Source organism: Agelaius phoeniceus, chromosome 15, assembly GCF_051311805.1.
Source record: "Agelaius phoeniceus isolate bAgePho1 chromosome 15, bAgePho1.hap1, whole genome shotgun sequence".
In the NCBI taxonomy this organism is placed as follows: Eukaryota; Metazoa; Chordata; class Aves; order Passeriformes; family Icteridae; genus Agelaius; species Agelaius phoeniceus.
The window spans coordinates 5,368,332-5,394,611 of record NC_135279.1 but is presented as its reverse complement, the minus strand read 5'-3'; the positions used below and the strand labels follow the sequence as shown (position 1 = coordinate 5,394,611).

Sequence of the window (26,280 nt, the reverse complement as noted above, 5' to 3'; positions counted from 1 at the left end):
AACGAGCCGGCTAGGGTTAGGCGCATGCGCAGTGTGGGCACCGCGGCCGCGCGCAGTAACGTACCCGCCCCCCTCCCGCGCCCCGCCCCGCCGCGCGCCCCGCCCTCTCCGCCATGTCTCGTTCTCTCTCGCGAGAGGCAAAGCGGCGCGAGACCCGGAAGCGCCGCCCCTCGAGGCGGGGGCTACTCGGAGCTATCGCGGCTGCGTGGGGCGAGAGCGGCGCGTCCCGGCCGCGGCTGCCGGGAGGTACCGGGGAGTGGAGCGGGCGGGCAGGCAGCGCCACCGGCAGCGGGACGGGCACTGAGGGTGCAGGGCTGCCGCTGGGGTTTGGGGCGCGGCGGCGCGGACAGCGGCCCTCCCGTTCCCCGGCCGCGGTGAGCCGCGTCCGGCCGCCCCCGGGCTGTGAGGGGGCTCTGAGGTGCCCCCGGGCCGGGCCGGGCTGGGCTGTGGCGGTGCGCTCCCGGTAACTGTGGCGCAGGGCCCGGCCCGGCTGAGGCGGAGCCCTCCTGCAGACGCCTGGGAGCGGTTCGCCGGTGTTACTGCGGGAAAGGGGCTCCGGCCGGGGGCTCAGCCGGGCTGTGACACTGCTGACACTGCCGGTGTGCCAGTGAAACACCCGCTGCAGTGTGGCCCCAGTTACATCAGAGGACAGAATCCCAGAGTGGGTTAGAAGGGACCTCAGTGGGTCACTGGTCCAACCTCCCTGCCCAAGCAGGGCCACCCCAGAGCGTGTGGCACAGGATTGAGTCCAGACAGTTCTGGAATATCTCCATTGAGGCAGACTCCAAAACCTCTCTGGGTAGCCTGTTCCCGTGTCCAGTCCCTGCACAGTTGTTGCTCATGTTCTTCATGTTCCGGAGAAACTTCCTGTGCATCACTTTCTGCCCATTGTCTCTTGTCCTGGCATCACCAAGATGAGCCTGGCTCCATCTTCTTGGCACCCTCCTTTAGATATTCATACCCATAAACCTCGTGCCAATGAGTGTTCTCTCACATGCATTCTGTTATTGTGTTTAAACAATTGTCTTCATCACAGAATCACAGAGGGGTTTGGATTGGAGAGGACCTTCAAGATCATCTCATTCCACCCCCCTGCTGTGGGCAGGGACACCTTCCACTAGACCAGGTTGCTCAAAGCTCCATCCAGCCTGGCCCTGAACACTCCCAGGATGGAGAAATAGTTGAGGGTTACAGATGAGGATTCAGTGCCTGTACATCTTGTGCCCAAAGTGTCAAAGCTTATGCCAGGAAAAGGAAGATAGGGATAATGATTCTTTACATAAATAACTGGACTGTTGGTTGTGCATCTGCTCTTATATTGTGAAAAGATGCTCTAGATTTCATTCAGCTTGTTTACAGAAAGTGATAAAGCAAGAAAATTTGGTGTAAACTTTAAATGGGTTATTTCAAGGTGAAAATGGAAGTGACTGACTCCTACAGAGCATTTTTCACATGTCACTCTTCCTTCACTTAAAATATATTTATTTATCTCTTTACTGCAGCACACTGATAAGATTGCACAGCTTGTGATCCTGCACTGTCATTTGAGTTCAGCATCAGCTGCCTTTTTTCTGGTCCCTGCAAGATGCCAGCAGCCCTTGCAGAGAACAGCCAGGTTATCTGTGAAGTATGGGCCAACAACCTGGAGGAAGAGATGAGGAAAATTCGGGAGATTGTCCTGAGTTACAGCTACATTGCCATGGTAAATGTTTTATACTTGACCTAATTCCCTTAGTCAAGGGATTTTTTGGGGTTGTGGTTAAGTTGATTCTTGGGTGAGAAATGATTTCTCCCTACCCCCAGTCAAACTGAACTAGAAGAAGTGAAAAAATAAAAAGCTGTTGGTAGCTTTCCAGAATTTAATACAAGCAGTGCTGAGTATGGATTGATTGAAAGAAGGGGAGGAGGGGGACCAACTTAAAAACCTGAATTTATTTGATATTTAGCTATTCATAGTGTATTAGTTTGTGCAACAGGAAAATGAAACAAGTCACAATTGGGTTTAAATCCTTTGATTGTTTTTCTCCATTTGATTATAGAGGATGCCATGGGACTGGAGGTCAAAAGGCCTGCAAGTGACTGCTAGCCAGCTGGGCTGCCTCCTTTCTAATAAGGGCAGATGTTGATTCTTAGGGAAGAAAAATATTCTGGCTGTAGATAAGACAATATGTTCAGAACGCTTTATTTAAGAAGAACATACTCTCCCCCAGGTGGGAGGAATCTCCTCCTGCTCTTACAAGTCTGAATCTGCTTGGCAGCACCCCAGTGTGTTAGATAAAGAACTGCTTTTAGCTGTGATACTGTAAGTTCTGCCAGCTTTGCTTAGGAACACTGAACCTCAAGTTTTGAGGAGTCCTCATTAAGAGTGTGGCAAAAGACAGGTGTCTTTGCAGAGTCTGTGGGATTTTTGGTGTCAATTCCAAAGCTGTGGAAGTGAATATGATTTTTTTGTTAAAGTTTGTCAATGAGAAATGAACTTTTTGCTTCTTTTCAGTCTCACTGAATGTGTTCTTAGGGTTCTTTGTTTGGGTGACTGTGCTGTAAGAGTAGACAGATAAACCTCTTGGGCAAGGGAGAGATTGTGTCAGGTGCACAGCACTGGGTTTGTTGTGAAAGATTTTGTGTGTAGTCGGTAGAAGCTCAGTGACCCAGTCTGAGGGTAGAAGCAGTGTGGCAGTTTTTGTTCAGCAGTTTGGTGACAGCACACAGTCTCTGCCTGAGTAAGAAGTTTTTCATCCAGAAGATGATTTTTCATCTAACAGTCAGCTGCTGTTGCTGAGGTGCGTTTGTCTGACCGTAGTTTTTGTTCAAGTAGGCACTGAGTGTTCCTCAGAAGCAGTGAAGGTTTTCACTGTCTGGGCTGTCCTAACAGAGTGCTAATGATGACTCCTGGCAGAACCCAAGGTGAAGCTCAGTTTTCCCTGTGTGCCAGGACACGGAGTTCCCGGGCGTGGTGGTGAGGCCGATTGGTGAATTCCGCAGCTCCATCGATTATCAGTACCAGCTCCTGCGCTGCAACGTCGACCTGCTGAAAATCATCCAGCTGGGCCTGACTTTCACAAATGAGAAGGGGGAATATCCTTCTGGCATTAACACCTGGCAGTTCAACTTCAAATTCAACCTCACGTGAGTCTTTGGGCTTGGCATTAATTTCCTGTTCCTTCTGCTGGGGTGATGCTTTCCTTTGGCAAATACTGATGTCCATGTGCTCATCATTGCTGGCTGCTTCTGAGCAATAAGGATCCAGATTCTAGTACTGACTAGTGGGAACCTATTTTGGAGTGCCAGGAGTTAACAGTGTATCTGGAGGTCAAAGTCTAAGTTCTAAAATTTAGAATTCTAAATTTCTATCCTTACTACCTTTTCTCTTCATAATTTTGTGTGCCTTTTTATTCTGGACCAATGTTTGAAACTTCATATATATATATATATATATATATATATATATGTAAAACTCCATCTCTTTCTGCTAAAAATAAATGGATGTGCTGGTCTCATCAAAAAGAAAAAGACTTCTTTACAAATCCATGCTTAAGTATAAGCTGGGATCTAAAAGCATGTTGGTGTAATCATCACATCTGTTCAGGAGAATGAATCTTGTTAAATGGAGTGTGGCAGTTCTTGTCTCCTCCATACTGTAATATCCTGGGTTGCAGCTGAAACAAGTTTCATTATCCCTTCCCCTGTAATTATAAAGATCAACTCAGCATAATTGCCACTAGAGCTGTCTGGAAATAAAGAAAGGGTTTATCTGGCAAAACTACATATGTAGAGGAAATCAATCTATTTTTATGAAACTGTTGTTGGAAGGCATTACAAGAATTTGTAGCTACTATGTGCAGATCACCCAGTTCTTGACCCCAAAAGTTGCACTATTTACTCCACAAATTTGTGAGCCTCTTACAGTTATTGAAATCAGAGTGAAGTGGTTTTTGCTGTGTGATCACTTCATTTAAATGAGTTATCATATTGGTAGAACTTGGCTCTATGTGTTTCCTCCCCCTCAAAGGACACAAACCAGTAGAGAAGTCAGGTTCCTGCTCAGCTCTCCACCAAGCACATCATTCTTGTCCTGCTTCCTGAGTCAAGGATGATGCAATTCTGTGTACTCCCAGAGATGGAAGTGGAGGTGCTGATAAGGTGGTGCATGCTGTGGAGTGAAAAGGAAAAATGTAGACAGGAATGATGGTCAGTGCTTTAGAGCTGCACATCTTCCTGTTTGGGGGAACTCCCCTTTCCTCTGGGCTTCATCTGTGGTGCTTCCCTTCGCCTTGCAGAAGGGACATTGTTCAAAACAGTCAGTTATGGAGCTGGAATCTTTGGAATTTGCACAAGCAATGGAAGTGTTGACTAGTTACGATCACAGAATAGCTTGTTACAGCTGTAGGAGGCTGCAGTAGGGGTATTGAAACTGAGCCAGTTTGAATTTTCTAGAGGGACAAACTGGAACCCAGAAGTATCCTTCCTACTGCTTAGTCCAATTCTTGACATAGTGTGGGGAGAATTTTTCTAAAATGAGCTTGTCTTGGCAGCACCCTGAGTGCAAACTTGCTTTTTCTTTTTCCTTCAGGGAAGACATGTACTCTCAGGATTCCATAGACCTCCTTGCCAGCTCTGGGCTGCAGTTCCAGAAGCATGAAGAGGAAGGGATTGACACCCTGCACTTTGCTGAGTTGCTCATGACGTCGGGGGTTGTCCTCAGTGACAGTGTGAAATGGCTGTCCTTCCACAGGTGGGTCCAGGATGCTCACTGACCCTTCTTAATTCTCTGCATTTTCCATGGAGATTGACAGATATTAAGGAGAGAAATTATCAGTCCTGCAGTTCTTAAAATAAGCTTTAGGATATGAAAGCCAAGTTTAAGAAGTAAGGACACTTCATGGTCTGACTTTCTGACTGCTTGTGAATCCTTTTGCTGTTACATTCTCCCTCTCTTGAAGAAGTTGAAATGTGATTTCTGCACTTAGTAAATGCATTGTAGAGAATTTTGTTTCTTCTTCCTTACAATGTTGGTGGTGCTCTGAACTTCCACCTGTGTGGTTAAGATATCTTTCTTGTAGCATCTCAACCAACTTGATCAGGAAGCCTCTGGTCCAACATGGTATCACAAATGAAAGGACTTGCCATCACCTCCTTCTGTCTCAACAGATACTTGCAGGGTTTCCTTCTTTTCTGTATTGCCCTTAGCTACAGAAATATACAGAGTTGGGAAGAAATGTGTATTCTTCCCAATGGCTTAGCTGCTCCACAAAAGGCTAGTGAGGGCACTTGGGGAGCATCCCAAAGTCCTGCATTGACATAGAAAATCAGGATGAGTTCTGGCTCAGATCTAGAGTTTTTTGAATGTCACAAAATGTTAAGGCTTGAAATGCACAGCAAGTAAAATTCTGTTGAATTTTAAAAGGAGGTGCAGTACCTTGGGTTTTAGGTACTGCCTGCTTACCTGGTTTTCTCTATGGTTTTGTTTTCAGTGGTTATGACTTTGGCTACATGGTGAAGTTGTTGACAGACTCCAGGTTACCAGAAGAGGAACATGAATTTTTCCATATCTTAAACCTTTTCTTCCCATCTATCTATGATGTGAAGTACTTAATGAAGAGCTGCAAAAACCTCAAGGTACTTTTATCTCCCCAGCAAGCAGGTGATGAGTATCAACACTGTGCATGTACAGGAATACAAGTGGCAGAACTGCTGCATATATTGTCTTAAAATGGGAATGTGTATAAAAGTAGTGACACAGAAGCACCTAAGACACAGTTTGTGTCTAATGGATCCTGCCCTCCCCAGTTTCAGACTTACCAATGTGTTTATTATAAAGGGGACATTGCCACAGCCTTCTGGTTTGTTTATCAGAGGCTAATTATAATTCAGCATATTTATGTTTCCCATGCAAGGGTATTTCTTTTACATGAAATACTCCATGGCTTAACTGGTAAGAGGGTTGAAAGGTAATTTATCTACTGAATCACACCCTTGAGTAAAGGGAGGGAAAGGCCCAGCTTGTGTAACCTATGAATGTACCCACAGTTATTTCAAGTATTTGCAACAGACAAAGAAGGCACCTAAATTTGAGGAGAGTGATTTGTGCACTCTTGAACACCATTTCCCACTGGGTTTCACTCACAGCTGGAGGGTGGGTACTGTTGAGATCTGCATTGGTTCATCATACCCTGTTTGCCCTCGTGTTTTGGAGAAATGTGGCAATTTTGGCAAGAGATGAATCTTCCAAAATAAAATCTCTTCTGTTCTCTTTGCAGGGTGGCCTTCAGGAAGTGGCAGACCAGCTGGATTTGCAGCGAATTGGACGACAACACCAGGCAGGATCAGACTCTCTCCTCACAGGAATGGCATTTTTCAGAATGAAAGAGGTACTGCAGTGTTCTTGCTTCTCCACTTTCTGTCCATAAATGTCAACATGGATAACGTGTTGTTTGTTTTGGTTTGGGATTTTTGAGCCTTGTGGCCATCACACTTCACACTATCAGGATGCTATTGGCACAGACTTGTTCTGTTTACTCTCCTTTCATTGCTTATTTGAATTTGTACACTCCATCTTGGAGGTGGCTGATTTCAAATGAGCTGTTAATTAACACTGGATGTTTTCTGATTTAGAGGCACAATTAAACAATACCTGTTTCTCTCTTTTTGTTTTTTTTTAATCTGCAGTTGTTTTTTGAGGATACAATTGATGATGCAAAGTATTGTGGACGACTGTATGGCCTTGGCACAGGAGTGGCTCAGAAACAAAATGAAGATGTGGACTCAGCCCAAGAGAAAATGAGCATTTTGGCCATTATCAACAACATGCAGCCGTGATGAGCGGTGCCCCTCAGCAGAACATGTTTACCATTTTGGCAGCTGCTGTCCTCAACCATTTTCCCTAAACAGTGTCTCAAACAAAAAGCATCTCCAGTACACAGGCTGCACCAAGCCTTGCAGTTTTACTGAAGAGCTGCATTTTCCTTTGAAACCCAGAAGAGTTGACTGATTTCCTAATGCCAGCATTTGTGGTTTGCTATATTTTTAATACCAAGGGCAAAGGACAGAATCTACTGTGTATACCTCTGGTTTTTTCCTCTTTTTACTGTACAGAATCTGCAAGGAAGATTTACCTGTAGAATATTGGGTAGAGCTGAGGGTTGGGAAATGCAGTGAAAATGGACACAGACACCCACGCAAATTTGCAATTTGTGTTTTATAAAGCTTATTTTAAAACTTCTGCATGTTGTGAGGGTGACAGCTTCACCTCATGTGTGGCTTATTTTATCTGTCTCTGGAAATTGCTCCCTTTGATCACTGCAGAGGTTTGGGAACAGATGACATTAAAAATGATCCTTGCAGCTAAAAATATGCAGAGATTTGCTTTAACAACAGAGGGAATGGAGATTAATGGAGCTGATTTGATCAGCAGTCCTTAGTTTCTAATTCTCTGTGTTACTGCTTTGGCCCATGCTAAGCCTCAGCTTTGTTCTTATGGGTATTAAGGAACTGTTCTGGAAATACATTCAGAGGCCCAAAAGTTCACCTTTGACAGGGGATTGGACCAATACTATGACTTCAGTTTTCTTTGACTTAAACCTACAAGTTTTATTCATCTCATGCAACACAACTAGGTCAGCATGGACAAATATTTGTTCCTCTTCTCCCCCCTGCTTCTCCAGCCCCTAATTTTACAATATGCTTAACAGGTAAAACAGAGTTTCTGATTTTTTTTCCTGAGTTTCTGGGTCTTTTTCATTATAAACACCTGAAAAGTAGTTAAGAGGATGAAGAACTTGGGATTCTGACTTTGAAAAACATTCTATAGTATTTTTTTAACAGCTCTGTAATGACATTTCTTAAAAGAACAAATCCTTTTGGACATGTCAAACTTAAAAATTTTTAAGACTTTGTCTGGCATTTTGAACAAGCTTAATCCAATATTAAAGAGTTGAGGTTTAGAGCTGGTATTTGAAATGTTTGTAAAGACTAGTTTTTATTTTTTGTAAAATAAATTTTTTTAAACCAGGCTTTGTTTTGGATTTTCCATCAAGCACTAGAATTTCCATAGTTGAAGTTCTGGAATCTGAATTTGGGAGATACATGCCTGAAGATGCTGAAGTTTGTTTCCTTTACCATTTAGTGAAATGTCTTTGGAGCTTCTTGTACAGTAGCTGAGGAGAGCTGAGCTGAAGAGCTCTGGCAGAGCTGGTTCTCTCCCTGCTGCTCTCAGCACAGCTCACTCTGTATTCCTACACTGCAGTGGCCACTTGAAAGGACAAACTTGTGTGTGAAGTTTTCTGTTCATCTAAACTCCGGTGGCTCTGAGTGCAGAAGGCAGTTTGGTGAAGCACTGGCTCCCCCGCCTGGTTTTCAGGTGCTTTGTAAGGAATTTAGCAAATTGAAATTGGTGGCAACACTGCCTCTGTAGATGTGTTTAATCAGTGATCTTGTTTCAGTCTAACCCCTGGCTTTCACCTGCTGCTCTTGAAGTTGTTCTGAGGCTTTACTCAGCTTGAAGCAGGAAATCTGTCAGGATTAAGTTTGCATTTTGGCTGGAAGAATCGAACAGCTTTTGATGTAAAAATCCATCACTCCTCGTTTTAATTCTTAAACAGTGATCTTTACTGTCCTTGAAACTTTCTCCATTCATGATGCACACTTTCCCCCATCAACTTTTTTTGCTGCATTTAAAAAACCTTGCTTCTAAAAATGACTAAGATGCTGTGTTCACTAAGGCTTATGCACCCTTGTGCTTTTCATAGAAGTTACTTTTTCTAACAAGACAGACAAAGCCTTTAAGTAAGCTGTAAGACTGGTCAAAATACTGCATGTTCAAGACTGCAAAATCCATGACTGGTTTTGGTACTTTCTAGAATAGCACCATTCTAAAGAACTTATTTCTATACATCAAATGAAATACCAATTCATGGTGATAGAAGACTTTATTTAAAGGAGAGAAAATAAACTCACAAAGCTTTTAAGAACAATACTGGCCTAAGGGTCAGTTTGCTTACAGAAACCATTGATTTTCCTGAGGGCAGCTCTTCCTCCTCTGCTGAAAGACTACACAGCTGCTCAAAACTTTCTCTTGCATATAAACAGCAAGAGCTTTCAATAGCATAGTGTCCAACAAATAAAAAAAAAACTATACAAAAATCAGTTATTACAGTTCACTACTGCTTTTCAGTTTTCTAACAGTCTCCTTAAATAAGTATCAGTGGATGAGCAAAAGTGGATGTGTATAAACCTGACATTTTGTATCAGTAACAGCCACAGCCATCAAAAGAAGCCTTCACTTGAAGAAAGAGCAGCCTTAGTGTTCAGTAGCTGGAGGCAGCTCAAGGAAGACACTTTGGTCTCAAATGTCATGTCAAGAATCTCCTGCCAGCCTTTTTGTAAACACCAGCACCGCTGTGTTTCCTCAGGAGAGCCAGAGCCTGTTCCTGCAGCTCGGGGGGACACTGGGATCCCAGGTGAAGGAGCACCAGGCAGCACTCCAGCACGTCAGGGAATGGGAAGACCTGCAAAAAAAGGACCACAAGGTGATGCCTACAGTTTCTATTACAGTTGTTCAACATAATCAGGCAGCTCTCTAAAGACACTGCTTTGTGCCTTTTCAGAACAGTCAGCTAGGAGTCAGATTCATTTTCTCTTCACGTTTATCCAGGTTTGCCCTCTCTTGCTCAGTCACCATGGTTACATGTTTTTGAATGTGTTATGTATAATTTCTACAGTTCCTAATCTATATAGGCTATTTTATAGTTTAAATTTTTGATTTCACTGTTTATAAATTCTTTTCATACATGAGTAGCAAGGGATTATTCTTAAAATGCATGGGATGATCCATACAGGATATCTCATTGAGTTCCCCCCACAGTAGTTTTATCTTTGGCTTCCAATTGCATGGGGAAAATAATAATTGAAAGAAAAACACCACCCTGCTGCCATGTGTCAGTTCTCTCTCAAAACTGCCACAGGATCACAAGGAATGTCACTGTTCCTTTCTGTGTGAAAGGGATTCTGTGATAATGCTGCCCTTACAGAATGACTTTTTTCAGAACTGCAATGGCTCTTCTGAAAACTTACCTTTAAATTGTCTGGGAATTCAGCTAATTTCTGCTTTGCTTTCAGAAGCTGCTTTGTGAGCTCAGGGAGTGTAACTGGTTGCTTTGCTTCATCTTTGCTGTCAAGAGAAGAGCAGGTGTCATGAGTAACTCTTTTGTTAGGTGACTGTGCAGCCTCCCTCCTGGACAAGGAGCACAGGAGAGAACTGGTTGACTGTTTTATGCTCTACCTCATTCTTGCCAAAGTCCCAAACCAATGTTCAACAAAAAACCAGAACTATTGATCATGCTCAGCCTTTTCATTATCTTCCCTTTTTCAAGCTGCCCTGTTTATTCACTGTAACAACACCTCAGGCATCACAAAACTGTTCAGCTGCACTGAGCTTATGCATGTGGTGGTTCAGCCCAGGGGAAATGCAAGATTTCTGAGCTGTGTATTCAAGTGTTCCTGGGTGATGGGCTGGAGATTACAGGCAGTCTAGGCAAAGCAAGGAATTTCCTGCACAAACACAAAAAAGCAACACTTTTCAACACACTCATTCCTGTGCTGAGTCTTACCAATTCATCTGGTTGCTGTCAGAGCATGGTTTGTCTGATTCAGTCTCTGAACTCTGTTCCAGGTTGCTTCCCTGGCTGTTTCCATTTGTGTTTTCCTGGACATTGTTCCTCTGCTGCTGATGCTGGCGGATCATCTCTGCTAAAGTCTCCTGGACCTCAGCTATGTCCCTCTGGGTGTTCTGCAAGGCAGCCATCTCTTCTGAAAGGAGCACTTGGCAACCCTTCAGTGCTGACTGTCTGTCTGCCACATCAACTGAATCAGTTCTTGAGTCAGTCTGTGTCTCACACTTGGAAACTTCAGTTGTACTGCAGAGGTTTTCACCCATCTCAGCTGCAGGCTGAACTGTATCCTCAGGGGCTGGGTCACCTGAAACACAGCTCTTCTCAAGAGCTGTATGCTCACTGGGACCCAACACAGCCTTCTGCAGGCCAAGGGAGCCTTTGGGTGAGTTCCACCACAGGTCATAGAGCTGTCTGTAAGCCACAAAGCCCTCCAGACTCCTGCAGGCGTCCATGCTCTGAGAATTTGTACTGTCCAGTTTGTGTCTCAGGTCATCACAGCCTAATAATGAGAAAAGGATTACAAATAGTTCATGGAACTTTCCAAAGGCAATAAGCAGATCTGGTAAATGAACCAGGAAAGCCTGGAAACCCAAATCAGGGATCTACTCAGATGCTGGCAGAGCAGTGCACAAACTATGAAAGTAAAAACATCTTTGGCATCTTTGTGAACAAATTACTCTGTTCTAGATAAAATGCTCTCATCAGCTACAGCAAACTTCCTTGGTCTCAAGCTGCAAAACACAAGAGTCACATAATCACAAGCCACAACATAAATGCACTGCATAACCTACAAAGGCCAGAAGAGACACAAGGAGAGACTCACCCTCAGGAAGGATGATACTGCAAATCTCCTGCATCAGAGTGAAATTCCCAGCATCAAAACTGCGAGTCACAGCCCCAAGAATACTTTTCACTGCCTCATCCCACATACCCAAGCGACAGCTCAGGGCTGCAAGGGCCAGGTCATGAGAGATATGGAAAAGCACCTAAAGGAAGCACCAGAGAGCACAGTTAACAGTTTTACTGCAAAGTGTGAACTTATGACAATTGTAGAAGAGCCCAGAAGCACATGACTTGACCAAAAGCAATTTTAGTGACAATGCAATTTACAGTCTCCTTCATGCAGGTGATAGAGCATTTCTACATCACCTGGAACTGTAAAATCAGCCACTGTGCTTGCCTGTGTCTTAGCAAACAGATGAGAAGGGGGAGCAGTGACTCACTGTGGTCACAGAGAAGAGCTGCAGGAGCACCAGCCTATGGAGAGACCTTGCAAACTAATTTGACAACAAGCAGCCCTTCCTCCCCTAACAGAATCACTGCTGAGACCACTCAGTTCTGTCAGTCACTCCCATCCAGCACATCTCAGTGACCTCAGTGCTGATCCCAACCCCTAAGAGCTATGTCAGCTCTTACCCTGCACAGAAACAAACTGGTGCTACACAAAGCTGTCCCTCTCCCAGACTAAAACCCCATCCTGCAGCAGGGTGCAGACATCAGTTCCCTGGGAATGGCTGCTGCAACACCACACAGTGGCTGGGTTTACTGCCCATCCCCAAGTAAGGATTTGTGCCTGCACAGATCAAAATCCATTTACCTGCTTTGGGTGTGTGTTGCTGGTTGAAGGAGGATGCTCAATCCTGCCAAGCTGTTCCTGTGCACAGGTTGCTTTTTCAGAGGTGTCCATGCCCAGCACGTTCTGCCACACTTGTGTCACCATGTCCAAAAATGGGGCCTCTCTGTTCAGCTCCCAGCTGTGGTAACAGGGGGGCACAGGGCTCTTTCTCTCACAGGGATTCCTCTCACTGAGGCAGCTGCAGAGCAGCTCATTCAGGCAGAAAACCAGTCTCTGTCCCTTTAACAAGGAGGGAAAAAAATGCACTGAGCTGTTGCAACCATAAAAACAATCCCTTGCTGCCATAGCAGGTAGAGTGACTTCAGAACATCATGTCTGGTAGCAGCTTCTTGGTGACAGAGCCTAAGGGAAGTCAGAAGGAAACCTCAAGCCAAGGTAGCCACCTGCTTCTCAGTCCACAAAAACATTTCAAATCTAAGCCTGGACTTGCAGTTGGCTCATTTGTTCCTTTGATATAAATAGCAAATACTTCACTTCTTCCTTTTCATGATCAGTATTACAAGAATCCCACTCTTCTCTACAGCCTCCCATACAACAACAAGCACAGAGTCTACATGCCTCCTCACCATGAGCATTCCATAGGATCATTCCAATTTACTCCTAGAAAAATATTTTGAGGCAAAACCAGCCCAAAGGACCAACTGCAGACTATTAAAAAATGAGAACTGGTGCCAAGTTATGTTAATCTGTAGAGAGACAACACTGAAGAAGGTGGAAAGGAAAGGACCAGACTCACAAATAAAGTTTTATGCTGCTGAAGGACTTCCTGAGCTCCCACCCAGTTCCTGGATAACAGCAGGTCTTGGGCACATCTCAAAGACAAAGTTGCTGACAACTCCTCCTCCCCAGATATCAGAGCAAGCTCAGCAGCAGTTTTAAGAGATGCCACATCCCCCTTTTTTGACAACACTTTAACTGCATCATAGGGTGAGGAAGCTCCCAAATAACTGAAAAAGATAAGAGCAAAACAAGTTGATTGGTACTAAAATAGTTTTAAGTTGTATTGTAACACAGTAGCACAAATACACAAATGAAGATGACTCTGGATTTTCCACAGGTTCTCAAAGCTCTCATCACTTTTTCTTATCAAAGTTTACTACAGACATATGGTGAAGAATCTGAGGCAAAGCCACAAAGGGGAAGTCACACAGCCTAAAAGTCAGGACTGAAATCTCTGGTGGTCTGCATGCCACACATGGCTTGGATGAGCAATAAAACTAAACAGATTCAGGAGACAAAGGTTATATACAGCTGTTTGTCCCTACTGCATTTCTCTGGGTTTCATTCAAATCCTTTCACAAGTGAGAGACCCACAAAAATGCCAGAACTGAAATCAGCATCAAGCAGAGCACACTACTCCAGCCAAAATACTTCAAGAGGTGTTAGTAATTTTGGTAGTCACAGAGTCAAAACACTCCAGCTGGAGCAGGATACCCCAATGACCAGGGTATTAGCTAAGGCTTCAAGAAAATCAAGATGAACTGCTGCACTGCATGTTTCCAGTGGAAAGGTTGGAAATCTCACACAGCCTTTTTGTAGACAACCTAATCTTAGTCTTGCTAAACTCGTTTTCAAAAACTTCCAGTGGAAAGAGATGGCTTTATTGCAATATGGCATTTAGACTTTCTGCTCTAAACTGCTCTCTGGAGCTCCTCTTCCCACCTACATTAGAGGAAATTTTGTGAGATCAGGCTCAGAAAGCACCTCAGACAACCAACGACCAGACCAGTTAACAGATTTCAACTGATACAAAACCAAGAACCTTCTTTGTTAGGGGCGTGGAACCAATTCTGTCTTCCCCCCAGTAGCACTGACCATTTGGCAGCCATGGAATAATGGCCATCTTTCTCCAGCAGAGCTGCCCAGCTGGTGTAGAGCTCCTTCAGAACTGGATCTTCTGGTCTCAGCCTGGCCTTAGCCATTACAATTGCTTCCCTAATGCACACAAGGGAAACCAGACAGAAAAGTTAATCTGTGTGCAAAGAGTGAACCCAAATGCTCAATCTACCCCACAAAAAAAAAAAAAAAAACAAAAACCAAGATAAAATGCTAAACATAAATATACAGCAACCTGTAAAAATTGTTCACTTTCAGGAGCTCAATAGCCTCATAGACTTTATGGATGGACAGGAGATGGGAGGCAGCCTTCACATATTGCTCCTGAAAACACAGCTGCTTGGCAAAGGCTTCCACTGTCCAAACCCAGGCCTGGTATCCAACTGCAAAAGAGAAGGCAACACCATTGGAGGCAGTTTTATGACTGGAAGAATTCCTGGGTGGTACCATCACTGGGTTTCTCCAATATGTACCTCTCTGCCTCAGGTTAGTTTCTATTTCTTAACCATCCTAACACAAGGTAAAACTAAGGCTTGAATGTACACTGCCAGTAAAGTAACTTAAAAGCACACTTAAACCAGCAGCAAGCTGTAAGGACTGCTAATCATATCACAAAGGACTAATTCCTGAGTTTCTGTCCAGAACCACCAGAATGAGGGGACCCTTGGCAGCCAATCCCAGCAGTTCATGTGGTGCCAGAGCAAACCTACCCATGGGTGCCATGGCTACCAGCTGGTCTGTGAGCTGCCCCCTCTCAGCAGCTGCCTGGAGGACACCCTTCATGTCTCCTTTCCACAGCATGAGCTGCTGGAAGAGCTCTGCATGCCCATTCTCCAAGTGGTGCTTTCCTGTTGGAAGCAAACACATTTCCCATCAGGATGAGGGCAACAGCATCATTTGTCACAGAAAAATAGCTTGGCAAAAGGGAAATCATTCAAGCTCAAGATAAGGCAGGTTTGCATCTGAAAGATGTAAAAATTATCTGGGAAAAAGATGTATATTCTTCTCACACAGAGCTTCATTCTTAATCCTAGACTGTAATCCACAGTAAAGAAAACTCAAGCATTTTTCCCAATTTGTTTTCTACTTGAGTATACCAGTTACAGTGGACATATTCTTTATGCCACTTACCTTCCATATCAATCATCTTGTGCAGAGAATCCCTGTCTGTGAACAGCCCCAGGTGGATGCAATCCTTGAGGTCAGGGGACACATCTTCATTATTATCTAAACCAGATAAGAAGAATGAATATTTAGGATTTAACACAAAGCTGGGAACAGGAACGTGCTAAGTCACTGTAGCACTCAAGTGCTGGCAAATAATTCTGTCTTCTACTTTATTTCCTGTACAGTAGATTTAATAATTTGCTGGTCAACACTCAGATCTAAGTTTGATATCACACCAAGTCACTCCCTTTGATAAAGGTGATGATTTTTAAAAATGTGCTGTGGTTGAAGTCAAGTCCCTGAACACTTGATTTTGAGAGCACCTATCCTTTAAGTATTTTGAATTTTATACTGATACCTTTAGTTTTCAGGCATGCAGCCAGCCTCAAGCAGTCCTGATGCAATTCTTCTTTTGATCTGTGATCCATTAATGTGCTGAAGGGCAGAATAGAACGAGGCTTCCTCTTCTTCAGAGAGGCATCAGGAGCTGAAAAATCAGATTTAAAAATCAATTTTAGTCACTGCTGCTGCAGTTCCAGCAGAACCCCTCAAATTATTCCAGAAGGACCCTTTTCTTTCTCTGGCATTAATCTGGTGTCACATTAGGAAGGGAAGTTGCAGTCAAACAAGTCCAGAATGGGGAACTCTGCCTTGGTACAGGACTGTTAAAAATCCCTGAAACATACTGACTTGATTTCTCTTTAGGTGGATCCTTTTTCACAGGAGCAGCTTTCTGGGTCACAGAAGGCTTTGGCAAGCTGAATGAAGAATAGTCACATGCAGATGAAGATGTATCCCTGGACACTGTGATTAAAGAAAAGGAAAAGCAATGAATGCACACAGAATAATTCACATATTCACATTCTGTTACATTAGTTTTGAGATAAGACAGAAACCAAGCTTTGCTTTGCCATAGAACTTAACAGCTTTTTAGGGAAAGGAAATATCAAGAAAACAGAGAACTGTCAGAAGACTAAATGAGGTGTCAAGAGACATCAGTGAAAATCCATCAGTATTATAAGATTTATCAATGCTGATCAAAAATGACATTGTTTCAAGGCAAATACAGTAACTCTGTCCATGAGGCCAGAATTTTGTTATCTAAAGACAGTTAAGTCCCAGACTAGTTCAGAAAATTATTAAAGCATTCTAGAGCCTTTTTCCTTCAAGTGGACAATTTCAATAAAACCAAACAATGACAAAATCTGCATGAAAATAAAACCTGGTGATGCTCTGAGGGCTGAACAGTCTGGGAAACATTGAACTAAGAGGATTTGATTATTACCAGTCACAGAGACTTTATCAGCCAGCTCTGCCTCCTGAGCTTCTTTTTCTCCTTCATGGTCTGACACTCCATTTTCCTCCAGCAGCATTTCCTTCATGCTCTCATCTCCATTCATGGCATCATTTGCATCCTGCTTGCCTGGACTCTTGCCTACAGGCTTTTTCTTCTTCTTGGCTTTGACTTTTGGCTGTATACTTCTTTTCTTCTCTAATTCTATACTCTTTTTGCCTAGGTGCAAAAGGTGCAAAATTAAAAAGTGCAAAATTTAGTGTATTAACTGCCCATATCTCAGGATCAACATTTAGTTTCCAAATAAAGACACTCAATTTAAACCCAGATACAGTTTATTCCTGAAGAGGAAGAGGCAGATTTGGAATTCAACACGACAACTCCCCAATTCTCAGCTCCAACATCACCTTCAGGGAAGCTCTTCTGTTTGAATACACTCACCCTGAGGAGGCCGTGTGTGCTCCTGCTTGGAGATGTGCCATTTGTGAACAGAGAAATCATCAGCTCCTGTGTAAACACAGTCTGGCTCCACTGGGGACCACTGCACACTCAGCAGGCGGCCCTGGTGCCCTCGGTAGTTGCAGAGTGGCTCCTCCTTCATCACATCCCACACCTGGGCAACAAGAAACAAATGCAATTACTCAAAGTCACTTCTGCACCTAATACTCTGATTTTCTCATGATTTGCACAGGTAGGAACTTGTCTTTTGGGATTTTGCAGGGGTATTTCAAATACCAACATGCAAATAGGTTTGCACTGATACAACTGCACAACATTTTTCTTTTCTAAGGATCCAAAAAATGCTAATATGAAAATCTTAATGACAGGACTTACAAATCAATTCACAAATCACAACATAATCTGCATATGAGGTATCCAGAACCAGCTGATGGTTAGCAAAGGTAAACTTGCAGTACTTCAGTAGTTTATCTCACAAAACCAAGTTTTGCTCTTTGATCAGCTGTGGAATGGATGATTTGAAATACAATTCTAAGGTGCTTTGGACAATACCTGTGCAGTGCCATCATAGCAAGCAGACACCAATCTTCCCTCATGGTGAGGACTCCAAGAAAGACTTGTGATTTTAGCTGTGTGCCCAGCCAGAGTTCGAAAAGGCTCCGTTATTGTCAAAGGATTTTCTGAAGAGTTCTCTGAAAGAAAAAAAAAAATTATTGAGGACAGCCAGAAAGACAAAACAGAAATAAACAAGCAAAAAAAAAAAAAGATGCCAAGATTTGGAATATAATCTGCAAACTGTTACCTACAACACTCTTCAGATTATGCACATAAATGGTGGCATTGATGGAGCCTGAAGCTATCAAATAACTCAGCTCTGGCTGGGTCCCATGCTCGTGGTGCCAACGAATGGCATTGATCAGTTTGTGATGCTGCTGGATTGTGCAGAGCAACTTCAAGTTTGGTGCCTGAAATATTTCAATTGAGCTGAAAGGTAAGAACAACAGTGTAAGAATTTCAGTAGTTGGTGAAAATGGGAACTTTTTTGTTGTCTTGCACGAGCAGAATTGGAGCAGGTGAATTAAGAGTAACTGAGTTTGTGCTTTCTGGAGTCAACTCAAACCCTGCTTTCACTGATCACCAAAAGTGCATTTCTACCATGAGTGGATCCTTGAAATAGAATTTAATGTGATAATGAGGATCCTCCATGCCAAGAGCAGGGAATTCTATATTATCATTATTCAAATACATCAGCAGGGAAAGAATAGAGACAAACCAGGGCAACAAAAAGTACTTTTGCTTCACCACAGTGACTGAAGTCAAGATCAGCAGACAGCACCTGAAGCCACAAGTGGGACATACCCATCCTCATTGCCAAGAGCCAGGAGTTTGCCATCTGGTTTCCAGCTGACCTCTGTCCGTGCAGGCAGCTTGTGCTGCAGAAAGAAGACACAATTATTGCCAAAACCTCTTCAATCTCTCTCACATACATTCCACAGAGCAAAGCTGGCAACTGGACAGAGCTGCAATTAGCCTGCAAAATGAAGAGTCATGAAAAGTGTCCATTGCTTTTGTAGCAGTGACATAAACCTGAGCAATTAAGATTGAAATTACTGATGCAAGAACCAATAATTGGTTTTTATTATTGTTTAGTTCAGAGAAATATTTTGAAGTTTTGTCTGGATTCCAGTGGGACATTGATGTTTCATATCCTTACACTCCTTGGAAAGCACCAGACATTGCATGCAAATTCTTTCACACTTCAAAAGAAACCAAAGTTTACATTTAATTATCCCTATTCATTTGAATTCAGACAAAAGCTACTTACAATTTACAACTCAGATGCCTAAATATTATCATTTCAATGCTCTCTTAACCCCTCCAGAGTCTTAACTCAAGGAAGAAGCCAAAACCCAGCTGATACTAATCAATACCCCTGGACTGACTCCAGCTGACTTGAAAGAACTGAAGATCCAGCCCAACTTATTTCGTACTTCACTTATTTCATGCTTTCAACTAAGAAATGACTGATCACACTTGAAGATACTCAGTGATCACCAGCCACTCTGCACTGGCTGCAGTATAAATGGCAACAGCCTCCTGCAAAATCATGAATGTTTTTAATGAAAAACTTGTTTTGCCACACACAGTTTTAAACCCAAACTCTACCCCCCATTTATCTTTCCCAAGTAAATCACAGTGTAGAAGACTAAGCAATTGATGCCAGAAAAAGATGTGCCATGTTGACACCAGGAGAAAAAAATACCAACCACCTTCTTCAGACACAAATATATAAACTCTTTAAATAGTTTGAGTCAGTGTCACTGGCGTTCATCCCTGGAGACTGAGGGGTTCAAATTTTTTGCTACAGATGCATCAAAAAGGCAAAATCAGAAACTTAGAACTACAAGGCCATGGAAACTCTGGTGTGATTACTATGAATCCATAAAACCCCTCAAATTCATACTCACTTTGATTGAATTGGTGTCTCTGATGACTTTGTTGATGTCACTTGCTTCTCCATTAAGCTTCCAGGGATTGTGTTGAAAAACAATTCCTTCTCCAGCACAACTATATAAAGTTACAGAGGGCTGTTCACTTTCTTCTCCTATCCAACAGAGAAAAAGAGCTAATTACACCCTGTTCTTCACCACTCTTCACAGAACTAATCTCTCCCACTATAAATCAAAGCATTATTTCAAAAAGCAATATACATCCTTCAATTGCCTGTGGTCCAGCAGCAGGAAATTCTCACAAGTACAACCCTCTAAAAGGAGCTCTCATTTCTACCAACAGATCATTCATAGCACCAAAAACAATAAAATTCCCTTTAAATTTTGGTCCTTAAAAGAAAAAAAAAAAAACAACCACAAGTTGTGTAAGAAGGGCTAAAGTTCAAATGGCAGAAACTCTGGAACCTGTATTTGGTTTGATGCAATTGCTGCAGGAAGCCTGTGAAGTTCCTGGCCTGGAACAGCCTGAAGCAAGCCCAGAGGTGTGGGGCACTACTCAAACCTATTTGCTGGAGGTACCAGAATTCACAAACTACCAGAGTTTGTAGCCTTGCTGTTAAAACTGTTAAAATTCCTCAAACAGAACACATTTTTAGCTGCTCCAGAGGATTGCCACCAAGCAAATGGGGCTCCTCTCCTAAGAAGGGAAGGAATAGCAGCTTCCTGGCATCTGGGTGCTCTGCATGGACATTCTGCTTTGTCATAAGGTGCTGGAAGACTCACCAGAAATCAGAGGAGGAGTGGGAGGACCCCAGGCTAATGTGTACACTGTCTTCTTGTGGTAAGTGCTGGAGATCTGAGGTGGCTTGTTCTTAGCACTGGGCAGGGAGATAAGGAAGCAGGGGCAGTCAGATTTCAGCAAATGGAAATTAAAAGAAGATAAAATCAAAGCAACATACTTGAGAAACCAGGTGCTTTAACTTTCTAAAGCCACGGCTCAACCAAGCTTTCTTTAACATCTCCTGCAGGACACTACTAGAATTGTAACATAATTACAAAACAGGAAGGTCCTGGTGACCTTCCCCTCCCTGCTGCTCTTCCTTCCCTGAAAATGCCTTTCTGGGTAAAGTCTTCCTGAAGTGATGTCCTCCCACAGGTGATCTCTGATCATGCCATTGCAAGTTTTCCTTAAAGCAAGTTCACCTTAGAAGCTCACAGACATGATGCAAATGAAAAATGTACTGAAAATCCACCTGTTTGACTAATTTGCATTTAATCTCACTCATCTAACAGCAAAGGTATCCCTCAGGAAAGACCACACCAGCCCTGAGTGGTAACACACCAGCAGATCTGACACTAATGAATTTGAAAGCTACTTTTTCACCTGCTGGACAAGGTGTCAAATATGCCAACTTTTCCATCATCTGTTCCAAAAGCCAAGGAGCCTTCCTTAGTTGGATGCCAGGATAACTGCAAGAAAAATATAAAGAGACACAAAATGACCTAAGTTACAAACTATTTTGTTTGTTATTTATTGCTAAATAACAAACAAAAGGAAAATGCTGAAACTGATGAGCAAGGACCTTATACACACCCTTCCAACCACAGCCTCTTGATTTGACCACTCTGCTCTGAGTATCAAAGGTTTTCCCCCTTCCAGATGGGATAAGATGCAAGGGAGTAATATCATTAAAATGCTACTTGATAGCTACATTACAAAACAGAAAGAGCTGCCAGCTATTTTGCCAGGCAGTAGCTTTTGACCAACCAGTGGTTAAACCCCAAGGGAAGACACCTCTGTTGGTTGTATTGGCTTTTTGTATCTGTCAAACTTCCTAGCAGAGTAACGGCAACCATGGGTGAAGCAAGGTAGGAGGATAAAAGTGAAAAAGTAACATAACAGCCAGCTGGACTTCAGCTTATTTCCACTAGATATAAATGCAAGCTTCTAGGATTGTAAATAGGTCTAAAAACTTCTTGCCAGATTCTAAAATGTATTGTACATAGAAAGAATTGAGTATAAAATGAACAACATGGCTTTATGTCATTTTAGATGGGACAAACCTTCAGAGGGCAAGAGAAAGAAAAATATACTTGAAAAAAATTGAGTGAAAAGGATAAGGGGAGGGGGAAATAGGAATCCAACACTTACTGCTGTAACCTTGGACTTTATGCTTTGCCAGAAGGTTTTAACATCATAAATGTTGTTGATGGACAGAGTATTCCAGACTCGGATCATGCTGTCCCCGACCCCGATGGCGAGGCAGCCCGTGTCCACGGGGGAGAAGGCAAGGCTGTAGACAAACCCCCCAAGGGAGGGCATGGTCCAGCTGCAGTCCAGAGTGGACAGATCCCAGCATTTCACCTGAAGAATATTTGAGGGACAAGGAATGGTTAAATACAGAGTGATTGACAGGACAAGGGAAAACAAAGCAGAAGTGAAATGAAGAGTCAAAGGCTTGGCAGGATGTGATCTGCACCCGTGGATTCCATGTCACAGACAGGGCTGCAGGAGCTGCAAGACTGGAATGGAATGGACATAATGAATATATTTTACTAAGTTTCTCTCCAAGTTTCAATATAGGAGACACTCTGCTGCCTGTAAAAGACCAAAGATTGAAAAAAAGACCTATAAAAAATAGATGCATTAGTTTCTACAATTAAATGATTTTAAGAAGGAAAACCAGGCTTTTAAAAAGTGAAATATAGAGGAAAACACCTTTCATTAAATGTTTACTATTCAAGTCCAGAATGTCATAAGCATTCACTCCACCATGGTAAGAGACTGAGCTTATAAACCAACAGAAACAAACAAAACCTGTGCTCAGAACAATTGGTAGGAAGTGATGCTATAAAATGCTAAAATAAACCCATTTCAAGAGAAAAACCGTGGCCCTAGAAGAGTTAGTCTCACTCAGTCAAAGTGCATTGTAGAAGCATTCCTATGCTAATTTTAAAATTATTCTTACATCTCTGTCCATTGAAATGGAAAAAAGGAGCTCTCTGTCTTGGTGCTTCACAGAGCTGAGATTGAACACAATTCGGGAGTGGTTTTGTCCTTCTGAAGATCCCAGAAGAGTCCACTTGCGTTTGCCAGGCTGGGTCAAATTCCAAAGGAGCAGTTCTCCTCTGCAAAATTGAAATTTATTTAAATTTTTCACTTCAGAAAAACAACACAGGTCTATACAGACTATATGACAAATATACTGCAAGTCTACAGGAGTAATAGATTCTGCAGACACCTGTAAAAAGCCACACACCCAAACTCCACCTGAAAACTTCCATTTTGTCCCAGTAGATGGGCAAAACCACAATTAGTGCTATTAGCAGTCAATACTCAGATTATTGGACAAATTATGGGACAAACAGTAACTTCCTCAAAGTCTGAACTGTAACTCTTGGGCTGTTTTCTCCTCTAACACTGGAAAGGAGGGAAGAAAGGGGGGTCTTTCCTACTCAGCACTTCCTTCAGCAGGAACAAAAGGCTCTGCAGCTGCTGCTGGGTGTCCCACTTACCCAAAGGCACTGGACAGGATGTCTGAGGGGTGGCCAGCAGGCCAGTGCACCGTCAGCCAGATGCGCTCCTTGACCGCCGGGTCCACGGCCCCTCCTCTCCTCTTGGTGGGTGGCAGCTTCAGAGTCATCACACCTGCAGGACCAGGAGCCATCACTGCACCTCACCCATGCAAATTCTCAGGGTCTTAGGGTGGAAATGCAAGCATTGTGCACTCATGCATCAATTGTGCATCAAATGCACTCATGTGGCTGAGTGTGTATTCTATCACCATCTGTTAGAGGTGGGACAGTTATCCTCTGTTAACTGGGCAGTTTTCTTTATCTCTTCCACACCCAATCCTCCCTCTGGGAAATATCTTCTGTTCATGGGCCACTGAGTGTCCCTGCATGACTGATAAAATTCCATCATCCCACTGGGAGGAGCTCTGCCCAGGGGGAGGAGCCAAGCATTCCTACCTGGATAGAATCTGAGGTTTGGAAGATCACTGCCTGCCTTTCCCACTGGATTCCAAGGAAGACCAGGCCCATCTCCACCACCCCTGAACCTTCAGAACAAAACTCCCCCCTTGTACAGGATCATTGCTCCAAAAGAACCACACCTGTCACTGCAGGAGGGCTGCAGCCACCATTTAATGGGACTGTGCCACCACCCTCACCCACAGGGTATCAGGTCCTATTCTGACCCTGTCAGTGTTGTTTGGTATTACTGCATTTTTTTTTCCCCTATCAAAGAGCTGTTATTCCTATTCCCATATCTTTGCCTGAGAGCCCCATAATTTCAAAATTACAATAATTCAGAGGGAGGGGCTTTGCATTTTCTGTTTCAAGGGAGGCTCCTGCCTTCCTTAGAGGACACCTGTCTTTTCAAACCTAGACAAACAGGGCACTCCTGTGATTCTGCAGCTTTAATTACATTCCCCATGCTTTCAGCACACAAAGGCAATCTGCAGTTCAGGAGTTATTCCACACCTTGTTATTGTTTATCTCTTACTTACTCCTGCCTCTGGTACAGCTCCATATTCGTATGGTTTGATCCTTGCTTCCAGAGGCCAGGTAACAACCTTTCCTTGTGGCTGTGTCCTGTGTCAGCTCCCCATTTGGAACCTTGCCCTCTTCTGAAGGAGCTGCTGAACACCATTGAAGTCATGTTATTATGCTTTAAAAATCAAAGCTTCATAAAAAACGAGCTGAAAATTATACTGATTTGTATCAGAACAGATTTTGTTGAACTTATCAGTTGCTTAGCTAATTACTAGCCTTCTGTAAAAAATTCAGTCCTCTAGAAGGACATTTACATGAACTAAAAATTACTCCACAAGTTGTTAATCATGTTCACCTACCCTGGAGCTCATCCTGCCAAGCAGGTAACCTTTCCTCCCCAGGCACAGGGCACCAGGCCAGACCATGGATTTCATCCTCGTGGCCTCTCAGCCGGTGCACGACTTCTCTCTTCCTGCTGATATCAATTATCACCACCATGCCATCCTTGTAGCTGAAAGCAGAGATTTAAATTAATGAAGGGATTCTTGGATGCTTGTGGAATAACATCCAAGGTGATTTACAAGCTCTTTCCAGGGTTACTATCACCCTATTACAGAGAAGCCAGGCTGGACCATTACACTTTTACAGATTTCTTTGCTTTTGCAGGTTTATCAAATCTAAATGTTATTTCTAATTTGTTTACTCCAAAACTAAAAGAACAGCCACCAAGACCTCTCAGAATTTACGTTTCAACGATGTAGCAAAACCACACAATTAAATTCTTGCAGAAGAAGAGTGGAAAACAAAAGATAAGGAAAACAAAACATTAAATAATGAGCATTTACCCAATGGCCACCAGGTTTTCATGATGAGGAGAACAGGTGAGGCAGAACACTGTCCTGGGCTCTGGGAAGAACTGCTGGCTGTCATTTCTGTTGTGCCAGTAACAAACAATGACACCTTTCTCATCACCAGTCACAATCAGATCTTTCACAAGAGGGGACCAGTGCAATGCTGAGATGGGATTCTGAAGAAAGAGCATTGGAGAGGTTTAGAGCTGTTTTACTGCCACCTAACACGGAGTAACAGGCAGGACACCATCTGAGAACAGCACCGTGGTTTGTCCTTGGGTGCCTCAGTTCTTTCAGGCTTTAAAAGATGGATGGAGCTGCTAATGGGCACTCCTGAGCCGCACTAACTCTTTAAATACACATTTATTCTATCCTGTGGCCACAACAATTTGCTGAGATCATTTTAGACGAGCTGGGTGAAGCAGCAGCTCATTACGGTGACGAACAGCGCTGCGGGCTGCGCACAAAGAGCGCCCGGGGGCGCAAACAGGATTAACCACAACGGGTCTGAAATTCACTTTTGGGCTAAGCAGCCTCGCCTGCTTTGTGTGTGAGCCCTGAAACACCCGCGAGTCCCTGTCCCGTGTCGCACCTGGTGCAGGCTGTACTCCAGCACCGGCGACAGCGTCCCGCTGTCCCAGATTTTGACGCTTCCATCATCCGAGCTGCTGGCGCAGAGTCCGCCGTGCCCGGGGCAGTGGCAGAAGGCGAACGCGGAGATCCGGTCCGTGTGCCCGATCAGCTCCCCTGCCGCGACAGCGAGCGACCGTCACGGCCGCCCGGAGCCCGCCGAGCCCTCCCAGGACCGCCCGGAGCCCGCCGAGCCCTGCCACGGCCGCCCGGAGCCCCCCGAGCCCTCCCACGGCCGCCCGGAGCCCGCCGAGCCCTCCCACGGCCGCCTGGAGCCCCCCGAGCCCTCCCAGGACCGCCCGGAGCCCCCCGAGCCCTGCCACGGCCGCCCGGAGCCCGCCGAGCCCTCCCACGGCCGCCCGGAGCCCGCCGAGCCCTGCCACGGCCGCCTGGAGCCCACGGAGCCCTGCCACGGCCACCCGGAGCCCGCCGAGCCCCCCGCATCCCCCGTGCCCTGCCGGGGCTCCCGGTGCGGGGAGACCCCGCAGCCCCTGCACGGTGCGAGGTCAGGGAAGGCTGTGCCGGTCCCGCCCCGCAGCCCCCGCACAGGGAAGACTGTGCCGGTACCGTAAAACGTGGGCGCGGCGGCGGCGACATCCAGCAGGCAGACTCGGTGCCTCGCCGCGAAGCCGAAGAGGCGGCCGTCACTGCTGACATCGCTGCAGCGGCTGCTGTACCAGTTGGGGGAGGCGGGCAGCGCCCGCACCCCCATCCCCGTTCCTGTCCCTGTCGCCGTCCCCGTCGCCGCCATCTCCCCGGGTCCCCCCGCGCCGCCCCACGTGCTGCGGGCGTT

The 26,280-nt window shown here is 44.4% G+C and overlaps 2 protein-coding genes across 5 annotated transcripts; one reads left to right on the top strand and one right to left on the bottom strand.

The window, feature by feature from the left end:
* Positions 1-115: 115 nt before the first annotated feature.
* CNOT8 (CCR4-NOT transcription complex subunit 8) lies at positions 116-8,008 on the top strand. Of its 2 annotated transcripts, XM_054642758.2 has the most exons (7): positions 116-246; positions 1,503-1,702; positions 2,933-3,126; positions 4,571-4,732; positions 5,472-5,616; positions 6,258-6,368; positions 6,667-8,008. In XM_054642758.2, exons 2-7 carry the CDS (start codon positions 1,586-1,588, stop codon positions 6,814-6,816), a joined length of 879 nt encoding a protein of 292 aa, XP_054498733.1. In that variant the 5' UTR covers positions 116-246; positions 1,503-1,585; the 3' UTR covers positions 6,817-8,008. The 2 variants fall into 2 exon arrangements, with proteins under 2 accessions (XP_054498733.1, XP_077042734.1); XM_077186619.1 differs by lacking the exon at positions 116-246 and having other exon boundaries at positions 1,590-1,702; positions 2,897-3,126.
* An 897-nt stretch (positions 8,009-8,905) lies between these two features.
* GEMIN5 (gem nuclear organelle associated protein 5) lies at positions 8,906-26,273 on the bottom strand. Of its 3 annotated transcripts, none has more exons than XM_054643202.2 (28): positions 26,055-26,273; positions 25,450-25,604; positions 24,852-25,033; positions 24,366-24,517; positions 24,021-24,152; positions 23,026-23,158; positions 22,479-22,638; positions 21,662-21,874; positions 20,894-20,979; positions 20,293-20,387; positions 19,528-19,664; positions 18,419-18,492; positions 17,862-18,043; positions 17,612-17,751; positions 17,042-17,213; positions 16,592-16,819; positions 15,997-16,110; positions 15,665-15,793; positions 15,271-15,366; positions 14,850-14,987; positions 14,375-14,522; positions 14,119-14,238; positions 13,040-13,250; positions 12,265-12,522; positions 11,491-11,653; positions 10,605-11,166; positions 10,069-10,165; positions 8,906-9,503 (listed from the first exon to the last, which is right to left on the bottom strand). In XM_054643202.2, exons 1-28 carry the CDS (start codon positions 26,236-26,238, stop codon positions 9,348-9,350), a joined length of 4,617 nt encoding a protein of 1,538 aa, XP_054499177.2. In that variant the 5' UTR covers positions 26,239-26,273; the 3' UTR covers positions 8,906-9,347. The 3 variants fall into 3 exon arrangements, with proteins under 3 accessions (XP_054499177.2, XP_077042733.1, XP_077042732.1); XM_077186618.1 differs by having other exon boundaries at positions 15,271-15,363; XM_077186617.1 differs by having other exon boundaries at positions 24,021-24,149.
* Positions 26,274-26,280: the final 7 nt, after the last annotated feature.

What these genes read in the sequence shown, in the direction of transcription:
- CNOT8 (XM_054642758.2), top strand. Translation starts at nt 1,586, where the DNA reads ATGCCAGCAGCCCTTGCAGAGAACAGCCAGGTTATCTGTGAAGTATGG. An exon ending in GTTACAGCTACATTGCCATG is followed by an intron (nt 1,703 to 2,932) that starts GTAAATGTTTTA and finishes CCTGTGTGCCAG; the next exon opens with GACACGGAGTTCCCGGGCGT. An exon ending in CATTTTTCAGAATGAAAGAG is followed by an intron (nt 6,369 to 6,666) that starts GTACTGCAGTGT and finishes TTTAATCTGCAG; the next exon opens with TTGTTTTTTGAGGATACAAT.
- GEMIN5 (XM_054643202.2), bottom strand. Translation starts at nt 26,238, where the DNA reads ATGGCGGCGACGGGGACGGCGACAGGGACAGGAACGGGGATGGGGGTG. An exon ending in GGTAGCCATGGCACCCATGG is followed by an intron (nt 14,523 to 14,849) that starts GTAGGTTTGCTC and finishes TCTCTTTTGCAG; the next exon opens with TTGGATACCAGGCCTGGGTT. An exon ending in TATTCCATGGCTGCCAAATG is followed by an intron (nt 13,251 to 14,118) that starts GTCAGTGCTACT and finishes TATCTTTTTCAG; the next exon opens with TTATTTGGGAGCTTCCTCAC.